Source organism: Lissotriton helveticus, chromosome 7 (genome assembly GCF_964261635.1).
Source record: "Lissotriton helveticus chromosome 7, aLisHel1.1, whole genome shotgun sequence".
Lineage (NCBI taxonomy): Eukaryota > Metazoa > Chordata > Amphibia > Caudata > Salamandridae > Lissotriton > Lissotriton helveticus.
In genome coordinates this window covers 522,479,915-522,498,613 of record NC_136068.1, presented here as the reverse complement: position 1 = coordinate 522,498,613, position 18,699 = coordinate 522,479,915, and the positions used below count along the sequence as shown (strand labels likewise).

The 18,699-nt window shown below is 40.9% G+C and overlaps 1 protein-coding gene across 1 annotated transcript in view; it reads left to right on the top strand.

The window, feature by feature from the left end:
• The window catches only part of LOC144768708 (serine protease 27-like), a 132,278-nt gene that overhangs the window by 69,331 nt on the left and 44,248 nt on the right, over positions 1-18,699 (top strand). Inside the window, exon 3 of the mRNA XM_078652574.1 lies at positions 17,299-17,464. Coding sequence (XP_078508700.1) covers positions 17,299-17,464 — 166 coding nt within the window. The remainder of the gene's footprint in view (positions 1-17,298; positions 17,465-18,699) is intronic.

Here is an 18,699-nt window from a genome sequence, read left to right as displayed (position 1 = left end):
TTATGCAATACGTGGATGACTGTCATATTAGACCAGACAGAATAGGCATGAAAAGGGTATTGGAGACACTACATTTCTAAAATATGGTAAACCAAGTCGAAACCAACGCAGCTAAAACTAAGGTACTGGCCTTTGGCCATAAACCAAAAAAAATCCTTATTGGGCCGGCATCTCAGACCATTAAGAATCGCCACCACAAAGAAGTATACCTACCTGGGAGTACAGTTCTTAGATATCTGCAGAACAATACTACAGGCCAAAACACTTGAGGCAAAAGCAGCCAAGTTTACACACACCCTATGCAGATTAAACTAGAAACTTGTAAGCCATTCATCGGCGGGCATAAGACAATAATGCAAGCCAAGCTAATTCCAACACTGAGCTACGGCCATCTTGCCTTCCCAGGCCTATTGACAAATTGGAGCATCTGCACATCACGGCTTTCAGAAAGGTTTTTAGGTTGCCATACTTGACAAGGCGCACATTGATTCGACTAGAGTTTAATTTAACAACAATGGACATAGAATGTAAAAAAATATATAGTGATATTCCATCATCAGGTGACTAAGGCTAGCCCATGCACTTTCAGGAAAGCACTCCAAATAGTCATCACCGACAACACTAGCAGATGGGCAAGGTACCTTGTGTCAGCCAATAACACACCATGCCTGCCAGCTGATTCCCTAATGGACACTCAACTGCCAACAGCCAGCTTGAAAAACCTGCTAAAGAAGCAGGGAAAGATCATTTCAAGATACCAGGACATTGAAAAGATTAGAGACATTCGTGGAGCAGGGGGCCTTGTTCACTCACATGAAGCTACTCTATGCCAACCATACCTGAAAGCAGGACTGGGCAGTCAAGCTCTTCAGAAACTTTTGAGGACCAGGCTTCTAACTTTACCAATACAGGTCTACAGGGCACACTGGAAAACGACATCAACAGGAAGCAGCGGATGCCGTTTGTGCTAGTATCATACAGAATCTGCAGAGGATGTCTTCTGTTGCTGCCCAGTTTTGTTAAGCCCGAGGCACCTTTACCTATGAACATTGTTCATTCAAAACAAAGTAAGAACATGGAAGGAGGCTCTAACATTTATCTATACCACCACAGTGCCAATGGAGCTCGCACGTGTCGGGAAGTTTTTTGCTGTAGCTGGAAAGACTTTATGCCAAACTCAAAACCAAAAAATAACAGCAGCAAAATAACACACTAGTTACACTTCCTAACGATGTGCAATATCACTACTGCATCATCTTGCATCATGTCTTACCTATTAGATGCACTAAAAACATTGCACTGATTTATGAAGTAGGAGTCATCAGCTGTTTTTATAACTCTTTTAGATGCTTTTTTTAACCAACCAAATGCTCTTTAATTATGAAAGTAATATGTACTGTATTTGTAAATGATTTTATGTAATCATACAATAAATAATAACTTAACTTATGGACTCTGGTTGTAATTACTCAAAGCATCTTAACTTCAAATCTCACAAATTACACCTAACATTGATTATCCTGACAATTTAAGTAGCATACAGAAAAACCATCGCCAGATGGTTTTATTTCTGTTCATCTTCTAGAATAGATATTTCCTAATATTCGCTACCGCCATCGCAGTACCAAACAAAAACAAATCCCCCATCCCATAATGGAAAAGATGCAACTCATCTTGTTAGTCAACAAGAGTATTTTAACATGGTCCTCTTGTTTTAGTCACAGTGCGCCTTGGAAAAAGCCACCACCTCTCCATTAACTTCATTTCATGCTGGCACAGCTAATTACTACTAATTTCTGTGCCCCTCTCCACACCCTACAGAGGAACAGTGTACAAACTACTTCTGCTTCAGGCTAGCTATATTGTCATTCAGTATATTCTTTTAAATGCGCTTTAGCCACTCCAGGCCCTTTACTTGGAATAAATAATTCTCATTAGGGGTGTCACTTTAAGGATGTCTATTACCTGTCTCGATCAAAACAGGCAGCAAAAATCTCAATCTCCTATCTCTGCCCCTCCTCCCACTGACCTGAACACAAGACCAGCACTGCCTCAAAAGGGCATCTGTTGCTGTGCCACTACTTTCTAGTATGGCCCCCAGTCTATTTAACAATTAAATTGCCTAAAATCTATTGTTTCTGCACGCTTGTTGCGGCCCCTGTATTGTAACCTGAAACAATGGCTTCTCAGTCTGTCTCCAGGCCCTCTTTTACCATATATCCTGACAGGACTCCAACATCTACCAGATCTCCATCTCGCCAAGCTCTGTTCCAAAGTGGGTAGGGGCACTAACACCAGCAACCAGGCATTAATAGAGCATTTCCAATACCATGCCATACCAATGATGGCAACATTTGTGATTTCATCCAAACCCCTGCCCCAATACATTACCCAAAGTGTCTTCAGCGATCACTTTCCTCCTGTCATGTCATTGGTTGGGACATCTTAAGGATTTTGGGGGCCCTGGGCCAAACATATTTCACTGGCCCCTGTTATGAACAACTTTGAATTCATGATCCTATATCAGCTTTTTCATGCCCTCTTTGGCCAGGTCACTTACAGTGCATAGGCACACTGGTTCAAATTATACATGTGTTTACATCTATTATTCAAGGATAGTGACATGTTTCCAACATTGAAAAACAGCAGCAGCACGCTAATGTTATTTGAAATAATCTCTGTGACCCCCTTCCTATGCCTCATATGTGAGGTCCTGTTTAGATCTAAAAAAAACTTTTTTTATTTATATTGCATGGGGTTGAAAAACATTAAGACATTATTTCTCTGCAAAATATCTGTAATAAACTACGGCACAACACCATATTAAAAATATATTAAAAGAAAACGTTCTTAAATTAATCTGTTATAGGGCCATTTAAAGTCATCAGGACAGGACTGTCTCCATCACTGGGGCACCCTGAAAGACCGGGGACCCTGGGCCAGCACCTATTTTGCCTGTGCCTTAAAACAGCTATAGTCATTGGGCCCTGGTCCAGTCTTTGAACTTATTTCTCACAGTTACCTTCATGTTTCATCAATGGAATACCATCTTTGTTATTTTCCTATGGATGGAGCTATCTTATAAAGTGTGTCCGTTGCGAATGTCTTTCTATTCTTCTACCTCTCACTAGTTGTGCACCCCCTGCATGCTCTGTTTGTAAAGTCTAGGGGTGGGGGTAACTCACCTACGGCCACATGCATCAATGTTGCTGTTTGCGAATCCTTAATTGCGCAAAATTAAGGAATCGCAATTAAGGATTCGCAAACGGCAATGCATGAATAATTCACATTTTTTTTCGCGATTCGGTAGTTTTCCTTAATTGCGATTCACAATTTGCAAATCGCAATTAAGGAAAACCCTTCCCGTTGATTCCTATGGGCCAAGAGGCCCATAGGAATCAATGGGAAGGCATTTACAATTTGCGATTTTCAATTTGCGAATCGCAAATTGAAAATGCAATTTCAAGGGTGCAGGGGGGTCCAAAGAACCCCTCCCTGCACCCCTGAAATTAAACTTAAGTGCAATTTACACACACACATGTCCCAAGGACGTGTGTGTGTGTAACATGCAACTTTCAAAAATGCATTTTTGTGCATGTTTAAAGGTTTTTGGTAAATTAGCACGAGGTTCAACCTCATGCTAATTTACCCCTTCCAAATTGCTAATTCGCAATTTAAAAATGATCACACATTGCATTTCAGAAATCTGAAATTGTGATTTCTGAAATGCAATCGCAATTTTAGAAATCGCAACATGATTGCCATTCCTAAAATTGCGAAATACATGATGCATTCCACTTTTGGTAATTGCATTCGCAAACGGCCAAAAATTGTGATTCGCACCGTTTGCGAATGCAATTATTGTTGATGCATGTGCCCGTTGGTTCCATGTAGCATAATTACATGGGAGTACCTAAGAATTCTGCAAGATTACTCTTGAATTACGCGAGAAAAGTAATTTTCTGTCTAGCACTATTTCTTACCGCAAAAATGCCCTCTCTCGTCCAAAATGGACTGCGATAATGAATTTTGCAGAAAAAAATAGCGCTAAATGCAACAGAACGCAAATAGCACTCACTAAAAGTGCTCTTGTGGTAGGATTTTTCCCGAACCATACTACCTGCATTTAGTGCTATTTTCTTTGTTCCATCTCGCACGAAATGGATACAAGGGGGCATTTCATGATGAGAAGTAGCACTAAATGCAACGGAACGTGCATAACGAGTTTGAACAGCCACTTATACTTGTTAAAAGTGCTCTCACTGTAGGATTATCTCCCCAAATGGCTCTTAATTTCGCGAGGAGGAGTAATCGAATAATTATCTCTAATTTCGTATCAAAGAGTAATGAGGAATTACCAAAATTAGTCAGATTACTCTACTCTAGCGTAATTGTAATTGTGCCTAGGCCTAGTTAGGATCTCCTTTCAAATCTGTCTGCAAAGGACAAAGATGCTTGTGATTCCACAGCTGCTGGAATGCCAGCACACCCCTTGCTCTATCAGAATCTGGGTCACCCATCTTGCTGTCTCCAAAGGCAAACCCCTGAATCTCAACTACTAGAATCAATGAAATCTCTCACCTATGTTGTTTTTTGGGTTCTAGAATATGTTTTTAGTGATAGTTAATCACCACTTTAGTTAATTACGACTTTAACCCCTTCCATGCTGATGACGAGCTCAGCTCGTCATCAGCTTTACCTACCCTGTGCGGATGACAAGGTGAACTCGTCACTCAACATGGTGATTTTGAAAATCCAGCACACAGCGGGAAAACCGCTAGCGTGCAAGTGGTTGAGCATCACAAAACACTTCAAGCATCACAAAACATATTTTCTAAACAGTTTCTGGAAAAAAGCAACGTTGCAAGAAAGTATCCTGCTTCAAGGTGTTACATTTATGTATAAGATTACGGTAGCCTTGTTAGCCCCAGTTAGTACCTACTCTCAGGTTATCGAAATAATGACTGATTCAAAGTATTGGAATATCACATTTTTGCCACTCTGTCCACAAGATATTCTGATTGACTGAATGTAAAACTGTGCCTTAATAAAGGCAAGCACAATCTTTTTGTATTTTGGAAATGCATATTTTTGCAACTAAATTTTCAGGCATGGGAAACATGTGCAGCTGAAGATTTGGATTTCTCCAAAACTTTAAGAACAATGTTGCCCATATCCTTCTGGATTAGTTGTAAGGCCTCTTTTGAAAAATGTTATTATCATTTTCCCCTTTCATGTTCTTTTAGCTTTAAATTTTATGTGCATAGAATGGTTTGAAAGGAGGTGCCAATTCTGGGTTTAATTGAATGGCTGATACTTTAAACTCATCCAGACCTTGTGCTCTTGGAAGTTTCACCTTAATAATTAAACCTAGAACTTTAAATATTGTCAGTGGCTGTATATCCTGTACAAAAATTCCTTTAACCAACCAGTCCACTCAATTTTCCCTATGAGACAGCACGTTTGGGGAACATCCTTTACCACGCGGATGTTATCCCGCGCTACCATTACGACGCGTCTCTTACAACGCAAGTCGTAACCACGACTTGCGCTGGAGGGCGCTCAAGGACAAGGAATAGTTAATTTACTATTCCAACACCTTCCCTACTATCTACGGGGACTGGTGTTGGAATAGTAAATGAAACTATTCCTAAGTCCGCACCCTACAGCGCAAGTCGTGGTAACGACTTGCGTTGTAAAACACGCGTTGTAACGGTACGCGTGGTAATAGCCCGCGTCGTACCATCATACATCCGCACGTTTGATTTGGATGGGACTATATAAGCTAATGAGGCATAAATAGGTCTTTGGGTTCCCATCTTTTTTAGTTTATGCAATTTAATCCATTCTACAATTCTGTATTTTCTGTGAAGTCTAACTAGCCATTTCTGTAAACTTTTACGGGCGAGCCTAGATAGCGCTTGCGCTGTCTCTTCGAGACATGTTGTATATACTTTGTGGGCTTACTGCCTGCCCATTGCTTTTCATTTGTTTCTTTCAGTGTCTTTTAAAAATCTTTTCTTGTGAGTGGTTAATCTTTCCTATTTGGCACTCCTTTTCATCGGTTGTTCACTCCCATGGACTACCTCCCCAGGACTTGTACCCTTCCACTTGTCCCATTTTAACAACTGTAAAGGGGACTACACGAGCACTCAATCTTTTTAGTGCTCTGAGCTCCAACTTTCTGTAAACATGGCTGCAATTCTTGGGTAGCTTGTGATGATTTTGGAGGCTGTGCAGCTTTTATTTTTTCAGCTTCACATCCACCACACTTCATGTTTCAGCTGCGTACCTAACTTTTATCTACACTGCGCATTCTTTTATTTCTGCCTGGTTCCTTTGAGGCGGTAGAGTAATTCTATGCCCCGCCCACACTATCTCCAGCTGCCTGACCTCTACTTGTCATCACTGTGTTTAATTATGCAGCACCCGTGACTAGAAACACACACCTTTACAGCAAACTCATTATGGGGATGGGGATACCATGTCATCACGAAATGCAAAAAAAGGGGGGAGGTAGAGGGTTGGTAGCTAGGTTTACCCTCCTTAACTAGTACTTGTGTCAACAAAATCCGAAATATCGGATAGAAAACCTAGCTGTGGAGAAGGATCACTATCAGTAGTAGATGTAACCTTGAAAAAGGGGGAGGATATCCTTTTTCTTGAGTCCCCTCACTCACCAGAGTTTCCTCACGGTGACATGCTTCATCATTGGGGTCCTCCCAACCCGCTGCAGGTTGAGGCGTGCTGTGACTTGCGAATTACGTAGGAGCCCTGGTAAGTGAGGACTATGTGTGGTGCAGTGAAAAAGGTGAGTGGAATGGTGTGAGTTTAAAAATACCTTACTAGTGGGCGGAAAGACTTTTATTCATGCTCCTAGTAGATATATTAAAAATGGGGTGGTTTACTAGGGAAAAAACTTTAAATTAATGAAACCAGAGCCCTAGTAGAGTGCCAACATGTTTTGAGCTGTACCCCTCAGTTCTTCCTCAGGACTTCACAGGGTCCAGCCCCGTGAGTACCACTCCTAAGTGTCTGAGTAATGCCTAACAATGAGCATATCATGGAAATAAATCATATACATATGATACTTTCAAATAATTCAGTCGTATATGTTTTTAAAGGCTGTATTGAGCCTCATGACCTGGCGAGGAAGGAAGGAGAGCCGCGTAGTAAGTTTCATGCGTGCAGAGCTCCTGGCCGGTAAACCTGCTCGGCGTCCCTCGCGATCAGGACGCCGAGCAGGTTTACCGGCCAGGAGCTCTGCACGCATGAAACTTACTACGCGGCTCTCCTTCCTTCCTTCCTTCCTTCCTTCCTGTCGCTTTCGTATCCTGTAGAGAAAGTCAGTAGTGCGAGCAGCAATAGTTCAAATATGACTATTTTATGCAGTCCCGAAAGGGCATTTCCTGCCGTTCATCTAAGTCTGCTTCAAGACAACTTGTAGTATTTCCAAATAATCAATAAATTCCCCCAACTGTTGATGCCCTATACTAGAGCTCACGTTGTTTGAGATTCACTTTTGCATTGCTTTCTTTCAAATATCAAGCATTAGACTCTGAATAATTCTTACATTATATATAGTACCTTGTAATGTTGATACAGTTTAAAAGCCCTTAAAGGAATTCTGCTATATCGACCTCCTGGGCTTCGAAACTCCTTTCTTGCTACTCTCTCTGATTTTAATCACCACATCATAAGCTCTACGGAATATATGATACTGGGAGATTTTAATTTCCCTTTGGAAGAACAGGGTAACCACGACACCATTCAACTTACTGCTGATCTCCTAACCTTAGGACTTCAACAACTGGTAAAGGGAACCACTCACCAGGCGGGACACACATTAGATGGTTTGTTCACCAACAATCCAGATATCTCTCTATTAGATATTCTTCCTCTCACGTGGTCAGATCACAGAGCCATTATCTTTGGTATACATACTCGGCCTATTAACCCTCTCCCCTCTAGGTTACGAACTAGGATAGGGACTCGTGCCTGGAAGAATGCAGATATCCCTCAGATGGTGGACATTCTAACACTATCCTCCCCCACTGGAGGAGCAAGCCCTGCTCTCTCAGCCTCCGATTTCCAAGACTGGATTCGGAACGCTGCTGATCAGGTGGCCCCTGAGAAGTTTATCCGACCTAACAGAATATCTCCGTCGGCGGTTTGTTACACTGAAGAGCTTAGGCTCCACCGAAAACACTGTAGGAACTTAGAAAGGCGTTGGAGAAAATCCTACTGCCCTATAGCTAAGCAATCCTACAAAGATGCCCTGACAATATATAAAAAGGCTATTATTGCCCAAAAAACCATCTTTTTCTCGGCTCAAATAGAAAATGCCAGGAATTCTGCCAGAGAACTGTTCTCAGTGGTCACCACTCTGTCCACTCCTTCTTCGGGTCCCGGGGCTGAACCTTCTCAGTCTCTTTGTAACGCCCTGTCCAGTTTTTTTACTACTAAGGTGGCAGATATTTACTTATCTTTTGCAGGGGATGTAGGGACAAAAGCCAGAGTTTGCAGTGGGGAAGAACTAGTCATTGATCACGACCCCCTCTCCTTTTTTGTCCCCATAACGCAAGATCAAATTAGCAGACTTATCTCTACTATCAAGTCTGGCTCCCCTTTGGACCCCTGTCCCCCCTCAGTGATGGCCAACTTAAATGAGGTGATCTCCCGCCCACTTATGGAGATTTGCAATACTGCATTTCAAACTGGTCACTATCCAGTCCAGTGGAAGAAAGCAGTGATTAAACCTCTTCTGAAAAAACCCTCCCTGGATCCTACACTTCTGGCCAGCTATAGACCTATTGCGTGTCTCCCCTTTCCCGCCAAAATTTGCGAAGCTCTGATGAATAAACAACTTTCAGAGTTTGTCGATACTCACCAACTTCTCGACGAAACGCAGTTTGGCTTCAGGAAAGGGCATGGAACAGAGACCGCCTTAATAAAGGCCTCAGATGAGATCAGAGCCATTATGGACCAGGGAGGTGTGGCCGTCCTGATCCTTCTGGACCTGTCCGCAGCCTTTGACACGGTCGACCATGCTATTTTGGTCGACCGTGTCACAGCCCTGGGGATAAACGGTATGGCTAGAGATCTTATTTCATCTTTTCTGACCAACCGTACCCAGACAGTGAAGTTGGGCAATTTCTACTCCCCTGTCTCTGCACTCCCCTGTGGAGTCCCACAAGGTTCCTCGCTAAGTCCCACGCTATTTAATATCTATGTAGCGGACTTAGCGAGGGTAATAAAGGCCCATGGGGTGCGACTAACATCTTACGCAGACGACACCCAACTGGTTCTGGCGATCCATAAGGACGGTCCAGTGGTGGCAGCTAATTTCCAAAGGACCATGCTCGCTGTCAGTACCTGGATGTCCTCCAATTATCTGAGGCTTAACTCGGACAAAACCGAGGTCATGACTTTTGGTAAACTCTCCCCGGAATGGTCCTCCATCTGGTGGCCCAATCAGCTGGGCTCTCCACCTGTCCCAGTTGAAAGGGCTAGAAACCTGGGAGTTATTTTTGACAGCAAGTTGTCATTTAACCTTCACGTCAACAAGGTTGTGTCATCTGCGTTCTTTATTTTAAAAATAATCAGGAAACTGCTGCCTTACCTCCCTACCTCAGCCGGGAAGACCTTGGTCTCTACCTTAGTGTTTTCCAAAATTGATTATGGCAATGCCCTTTTTCTCAACTCACAGAAACTTGTTTTATCTAAGCTGCAGTCCATACAGAACGCGGCTGCTAGAATTCTTCTTGACATCCCCCGCCGCCAGCCTACTACTCCTGCCATTCGTCATCTACATGGCTAATATGGTATTAAATTCAAGGCCCTCTGCATTGCCTACAAGGCAGTGCATGGCGTTGGACCCAAGTTTCTGATTGAAGCATTTCAGCTGTACACCCCTAAAAGGCAGCTAAGATCTGCCAACGCCTGCCTCTTGCCGGTCCCTCGCACGAGAACAGCAACCTGGGGAGACAGACGTTTCCTGGTTGCTGCGCCCAAGCTTTGGAACCTTTTGCCACTCCCGATCAAAACTGCCCCCAATTTGATGAGCATTCGTAGGCTCCTAAAGACATGGCTGTTTAACCAGTAAGCTTGTTGTTTGGTCTTTCTTGCCTCCACATGCGCCGAGACACCTTCGGGTATTTGTTTGCGCAATAAAAATATCGAAAATAAATAAATTTATGGCAGATGCTGCTCAAAAGGGGTTTTATTTAGAGTTCAAGGTAAGTGGATCAAAATATGTTTCTGTTTTATTTTTCTGGTAGCTGAAGGGAAGAATCGAGTAGCAAGAGATTTTTAGGGCAATGTCAATGTAACCAACACAAAATAGCGATCTATGAATTGTGAGCAATCAGACAGATTGCGAAGTAACAGCCTGATTCATCAAGCTAAATTGCACTCGCAAAGGGCAAGATTCTCAGAATCTTGCCTTTTGCGAGTGCAATTTTTGCATTTGGGATTCATCATCCCAAATGCAAAATTCGCTATTAAAGAATTCGCACATTTGCGAAGAATTGCATTTAAGGAATCTCTATTTGAGATTCTTTAAATGCAATTCATGAATCATTTTAAAATTGCGAAATTGCAATTTTGGGCCGCTATTTACTGAGAGGTCAGACCTCGTGGTAAATAGCAAAAACTTAGAAAAATGCATTTAAATGCATTTTTCTAAATTGCATGTTACACACACACATGTCCTTTGGACATGTGTGTGCGCAACACCAATGCAGATTACATTTCAGGGGTGCTACAGGGTGTCCTTTGGACACCCCTGCACCCTTGAAATCGCATCCTTATTTGCGATTAGCTAATTGCTAATCGCAAATAAGGAATAACTCCCCATTCATTCCTATGGGCCTGTAGGCCCATAGGAATGCATGGGGAGTTATTCCTTATTTGCGATTAGCAATTAGCTAATCGCAAATAAGGAACATGTAGGAATCGCAATATTTTTGCAATTCCTACATGAATCCCGTTTTGCAAGTCCTTAATAGCGATTCCTTATGAATCGCTATTAAAGACTCGCAAAACGGGTCTTTGATGAATCAGGCTGTAAGTGTCTGAGCTGTAACATGAGTTGACAGGTGAGTGAAATAGTCAGCTTGGTCCTCAAAAGCTCGATACAGATTCAGCCTTAATGTGTCCGTCTTAACATATTGACCAGTCAAGCATGTCCTTCCCTCTCACCAGGACATAAGATAACAGTCTGGCTACTCCCTATGAGGAAAAATTAAAGTACCCTTTAGAGATCCATTATTATCATTGTGGCACTCCGAAATATGCACCATGCTCCCCTGCTGATGCTTACATATGAGCTGGTTGGGTTTCAATTTAGTCCAAGTTGGTCTATGTGCAGTGACGGCTCCTCGGCTAAGGCGGAGGAGCGTTGCCACACTGGTTATAATAGGAAAAATAAAATGTTGATAAGGTATTGTTGTTATTATTTTAGTTTTCCTATTTCATCAGTGTCTCCGGGTGGAGCTGGCCAGAGCAGGGGGAGGAGTGGTTCACACTCCCTAAGTGCGCATGAATGCTTGACTGGCCCTCTTGGGTCGGACAAACAGTCCTGCGTACTATGCATCTTCCCCACCAGGCTGTATTACACAGCCTGGTAAAGAACACGCAAAACCTCCTTGACCCCGTCTGATCACCATGGTTTGGCGCTCAGACCAGTTGGCTGGGCAACCGTTCAGGAGTAAAAGAAGAACATAATACTCCAGATTGTTCGCCGTCTGTTCATTCTTATTTTTGTAAATTGAATGTTCCATCATAGATTCTTAAGATAAGGAGTACTTACTCTGCACTCGACTTTGACGTGTGCACAGACTTAGTGTTTATGTGTGTTGTAGAACAATTAAAAAGACAGTTGCAACCGTACGTTTTTGATACATAGATGATGAAATATCAAAACCCACCTTGCTGATTGAAGACTAGGTGCAGAAGGAAGGAGTAGCTGATTGACAAATGTGTTTTCACTCAATCAATTAACAAGAGGGAAGTCTGCAGTCACAAATAAACACATAACAAAAGATGCTTCCTGACTGGGAAGCCTGCTGTCATCTGAATTCAGCAGAGAAAAGCAACACCTCAGCTGCTACTGGCTTAGATACATTGATCTGCCCACAAGTGCCTGGTCTTTCTCGATTCCAGAAAGTAAACTATGGCACCAGATGCGGAATATCAATGATGCGTAAGCATCTGAAGCCCATCAAGAAGGGCTTCGTTTTAAGCTGGTGGTTTCCAGTGGGGCCAAGCAATTATTTTTCTGCATCAGATATTTACCAAGTGCAAGACAGTAAAAATACACACAGATCAGAAAGAGGTGGAAGAGCAAGATGACAAAACCGTCACAAAGGGAGAAACCAGGAACCTGCAAGAGCAAGATAAAGGGACAGTGAGTGTCTGCTATTGGATGAAAGAGGCAGGAGGTGTTTTGAGACTGCCTAGTTGGTATTTGGCTTGCAAACGTTTATTATTATTATTTGTTAATTGCAGATTGAAAATCCATAACACATACAGAAAGGTAAAATACCTTTTCATATGTATGTAACTAAAAATATCCATATACATTCTCTTAAAATACTTTAAATATATAAAATAGTCAATTATATCCGTATCTCATTATACACAAAAGTTTGAGTGTTTGGTCCCACGGATTTACATTTTTATCTAATTACTGCTTTAAAAATATAAGACGAAAATAGCAGCATCCCTATTAGCATATCTGAATCCAATGTCTAATACAATGATCACATTAGAAGCCTAAATCCTCTTTTAAGGCTCTACCTACTAGTTCCAAATTATCCATACTGTGTGCAAATATTTTGCTAGACTAATAACGATCACCTCCTATGTATCTGTGTTTACAGTTCAAAATATAGTTTATTGACAGTCATATAAATCGCTTATACAGATTAAAGACATCAATGTAAAGAGAAAATATACAATAAAAGAAATAAAAGAAACAATCCAAAGGAAATATACTGTAGATATAACCAGCTATAATGAAGTACGAAACAAGTATTAATGTGTTGATATACTAAAGGATGGTAGAATATTTGTTAATAGAAAATAGATAAAACAATGAAGGGAACTCAAGGAGGCTTAGCAAATTCCTGTTGAAAGGGGGATTGAGGCAGAGAGCGAAGAACACAAGAATCAAAAAATGAGGTAACTGGATCCCACAACTGTTTTCGTTTTGGAGCCAAAGCGAGTGGGTAAACAAACGTTGTGTCTAGCCTATGGTTCAAGCCTTAGTAATCTGTTGAAAAGCTACTGCAATGTATCTGTGTTTAATATCCTAAGCGCTGGGCCCAATGACCATATACCTAGTAATATGCAAAGGAGGATGATCCATTTTCCCCTTGGGACTTTATAAGCCACACAAAAAAAAAATGTTACTTAGTGATTCAGAAACAATACCACAGACAAGACAAATGGTGTTTGGGTTCTTTGGGTTTGCCCATCTAGCTGTATATTCTCGAGTGGTCAAGGTCCCATTTCTAAACTTTTGATATATCTTGGCTTGCCGACGATTAATTGCATGGGTCGCAGGCTCCTGAGCAGAGATTTTGGCATTGTCCCTCCTTTTCTTTTTCAAATTAAGCACTGACATCAAGCATTGCCACCAAAATCTTAATGAAACAGAGAAGGGCATAGAAACCGACTCAATCCATGTGTAATATGAGTTTATCCAGCACTTTCCTGACTGTTGCACTCAGTGAAGTGGGAATAGTAATTTTTACCCCTCTGCTATCCAACATTTTCCCTACTGTTGCTCTCACTAGAGTGGTAGTAGTCATTTTTACCCCTCCGCTATTCAACACTTTCCCTACTGATGCACTCTTTGGAGTGGGAATAGTAATTTTTACATCTTCGCTATCCAACACATTTAATTATTTTGCTATCCATCACTTCTCTACTGTTGTGCGTATTGTATTGGGCAATTTAAGTTTAATTTTTTTTTATAGTTTCATGTTTTAATTTATTCTAGAATGATTTTTTATATTTTAAATTATTTATGTATATATATATGTATTTGTTATTATAATAATAAAATGTTAAAATAAATTAAAGATAATACTTTAATTATTTTAAAGTAAATATATATGTATACAATATTATGTTTGTGTGTTTTTTTATTAAGTTTGTTATATTTTGTGAAAATGTATATCAAGTTAAATTTATTTTGTTAAAATGTATAATAATATTTAATATACCATATCATATTTTATTTGATACATATATATTTAAATCGATCTTTTTTTACATCTACATTTTTTACATCAATATTTTTGTACTTACCTGTTTAGATATAAAAGTCGATATTTTTGTATTCTATATATTTTTTCCGATATTTAGAACATCAATATTTTTCACATCGATATTCTATCCGTGAACCATGAAATCATGCCTCTGTCCCAGTCTACCACAACCATTGTCTACTATTGGCACTTTTTGCCTCAATTCTGACTTAAATCATTACAAATTCATATCTCTAGTATCCCCTATTGGATTTTATTTGTTTAGAGCCATTTTACTTATTAAAGTGACTGTTGTGTTACTTATAAATGCTGTACACATTTTCTCTAAGTTAAGCCTGTCTGCTATGTAACACAGCTACCAGGGGTCAAGCTAGGGTTTAAATGATTGAAACCTTTGACTAAAATTATTGTACACTGAAACTGTTCTATTGTACGAGAAATTGAAACTTTATACTTTTTTCAAGGACAGACCATAACCTCCAGACACATCAGGACCTATGAGAACAACTGATGTGTCTACATAAACATTGGAGGATTACCATCTTCTCTACAGTTTAGCCAATATGGATGCCACCACTGATACCACTCTAGCAAACCGGGCACACGAGTTAGATATAGCTAACTAACACTCTAATGAATCGAACCTTAAACCAATTTCTATCTTTACTCTAATACCACCAGTAGGCAATTCTGTTGACATGTTCTATACAGCAGTAACAGAAGGACTTGGGCAAAGATTTTGCCAAATATAATAAGATGAGACAATATCTTCTTGGGAATACCATCAATCAACAGTATGGGCCCCTAATTAGCCTCAAAAGAAATCCTGAGCTCATTATAAAGGAGGGTGATAAAAGTGTAAGCATAGTCATCCTATGTACTGGCGAGGACATTAAGGAGCATAACAACACCTATTTTACAAATCGTTTTACAAAAAAAAGTGTCGATGATCCCACACTGAACCAGTAGAAACTAAGTAAATAACAGACATAGATGAACTACTAAACTTAGAAGAAAAAACGACCTATTCCTGGATCACCTAAGAATGTCTACATTTTATTTATTTCTGAAAATTCACACCAAAATGTCTATTCAAATCAAGTCTGAATGATACAGAGAGTTCATCCCTTGCTCTATGTCCCACCATTACCCCCATCCACCCAACCAGACACAAGATGTTACCTGAGCATTAGCAGTCCCTTAGCCTTCCTTTCTCATAGGGCTTATTCTCATTAGTGTTCATACACATTTCAGCATTCTATCTGTGACTACTCAAAAACAGCTCAGTTCTAGATAATCAAAGTGGTGCTTCCTTACCCCACCTTACATTTTTCTCCCTATGAAACACCCACTTCTGGATGATAAAAAATAAAGGATTACTAATCCTCATGCAGACTACAACTTTTAAGACCGTTTACATCTGTGCTACAATACACAGTGCACCTAGCTTCACGATTCTCACTTATTTTTAGCTTTTTTTTGTATAGAGTGTGCAAAGTCTAGAATTACTGTGCCACAACTCAATGTGTGAATACAACTAAGACATTATGCAGGGAGACCTAATAATGTTTTTAGCCTCGATAAACCCCATGCCTAATTAGCCTATGGGTATCCATGTTAGCTGAGACATCTATATAGTGAATATTGGAAGAACAAAGTTAATGTACCATGGAACACCTTGTCAAGAATGCAAAAAACAATGAATAAAATAAAAATAAAACTACACAGCAGCCTGGAGTCTTCAACAACCTACTTCTGAAGCGAATACGTGCTGAAAGAATGTTTGTGTCTTATCTAACATAATGTACTAGCTTACCCGTCGTGCGTTGCTGCGATCTCAGAAGAAAGGAATGTTGCTGCTGCTCAGAAAGATAAGTATCTCTCCGACAACCTTGTTATTATATACTCTGCTTTGCTTATCTGATACTTGTATATATGTAAATAGGATGTTATTTAGTATTAACAGTTTCTATATATGTAAATAGTATGTTATTTAGTATTAAGAGTTTCCTATGTTTTCTGGGATTGGCCTATATCTTCTGAATACCTCATAATGGCCTTTTAAGGTTAACTTTTAACTTTTTTCTCTGGTTTGTGTACTCTTTCTAATGATACTTGTGTCTCGCACTCGATATTGGCCCCTGTGTCTTTCACCCTAGACTACTTCCCCTCCGGTTCTATTTCGAACCAGATTAGGCCTCATCGCATTTGGTATACTTTTGAGCGCAAGAGCACCGTGCTTACGCACTCATACCTTGCGCCCCCATCACGACTCTGGTTCATTCCCGATCCCGCACCGTCTCGCAAACACTGCGTCTCGGCACAACGAAGACTGATTCGACATGTTTGGGCAGCTTCTCCAGCCCCCTCAACGCGCGTAGCTGCGCTCGAGGAGGACCGGGTTACATTAGAGGAATTCACCTTCGGAGCGATTCTCGATGGTCGTTCGTTTGAGAAGAACGGGCTTGATAAGTTTGTATTCGAACAGCTTCTAATCTTGCTTCGATATTTAAAAAATGTTTACGCCAGAAACCTTCGCGGGAGTGTACTCAACAACTTCCCAAAGTTTCATGGCGATCGGATGAATGGTGTAGTAATGCATAAAGGACAAACAGCCAGACAAACATACATTCGTATATATATATATATATATATATATATATATATATATATAGATTGTACACACGCATATTAGGAAAAACCTTTCTAATAATCAGCTTGGTAAGGCTGATATTTTATAGTTTTGTTGCGAGACTCAGACTGAATCTTTGGGTTCTATAGTCCGATTGCATAGTTGAAAAGTTTTACATCATTCAGATTTCATTTCTCTGTTGCATTCTTTTGTCTTGTTCATATGTTTTCACGTCAGTTTTGCGTGGCACTTAAGTACTCTTACAGTTGGATTTAATTTTCTGCCAATTTGTTTTCAAAAATCTGAACTTCTGTAATATACTAAGAGCAAAAAGGCAAAGTCGTTTGAATGTGGACTGCAATCAGGATTCTGTTTTCTGCCTCCTAGTTTGCGGTACGCCAGAGATCAGCAGCCGGATCGTGGGTGGAATCGATGCCGCAGATGGGGCGTGGCCCTGGCAGGTCAGCCTCCGGGTAGATAACCAGCATATTTGTGGCGGGGCCTTGATCGCGAACAACTGGGTGTTGTCAGCAGCTCACTGCTACTACCGACTGTAAGTGAAGCAACAGTCAATGGGCTTGTGTTTGTGCAATATCCAATGTAACATGCAAGCGAGCACTTGGTATACAGAATCCAGCCCAAGATCATAGGGAGCCACAGAATCCAGCCCAAGATCATAGGGAGCCACACAAACACTACTTCATGCCTCGTGAAGAGAACGATTACAAGAGATGCTATTTTCTCACACAATTTAGATGGATAGTCCAACTTCTCCTCTTGCATATGACCTCTATGAGGCTTACAAGGTCAAGCATGACCTTGTAAGCAACTGTATTAAGAGCTAGCTGAATTTGGAGCTAAGAGGTTGCTGCACCTCATTGTATGTTGGGATCCCTTGATGAGATACCTGAACACTGGCCCCCATGGTAAATTATATCACCATAAATTCTGAAGTATCAAAAAGTTACTTCAATTAAATCACATATAAAAAAACTGGAAATAGCATCAATGCCAGGGAAGTGAGTTTGTGAGAAATGGGCTTGGTGCTCTCATAAACGTGATATACACAAGTGAAAATCAGTGATCAAAAGATGTTTATCATAAAACAAGAACAACACAGCCCATCCCATTACACAATCTTAAAAGGGGTTTGTAGTAATAGTAGATGTTTCGATCCCCCATACAGATAGGGGGATCATCATCGGGACTCTCAGGATAAATGAGCCAGAGTCAAGAAAGGGCCAAATAACATAAGCTTCTGAGAAAATGGAGAATGTGGTGGCGTCCCTGAATAAGAACAAAAGGTTTGTGTTGTACGCCTTCAGAGACCCACTGGCTTCAGGGTATTCTCACCCATATGCTTTCCCTTCAGAGCTTTTGGTACTGATTCGCGAGCACTCCATTTAAGATTAGTGCACTAAGGAGCATCTCAACTGCCTCACTTCACTCGCTTGGCAGTTCGGGCTGGACTGTTCCCATGAGGCACAGGGTCAAAACTGATTTGCATATGGCCATGTCTGAACTGGGGTGGCTTGGTGAGCAAAACAACGATGGATTAAACCCAGACCTGTGAATGGGGGTGAATGTTTTGCCATTGTGCAACATTCCGTCCATCATCTTGTGTGTTTTGCAGTTGACTTCACTTACCAGCACGCCGCATATAAATTAGCGGTGCCGCAGGCCCTCCTAGAAAGTTGAACCATAATGGGTATTCACTGTTAGATACTACTTCTCTACATCCTGATTCAAGGCACGCTCTACTTTAGGGATGGCTGCCTCACTGTACAT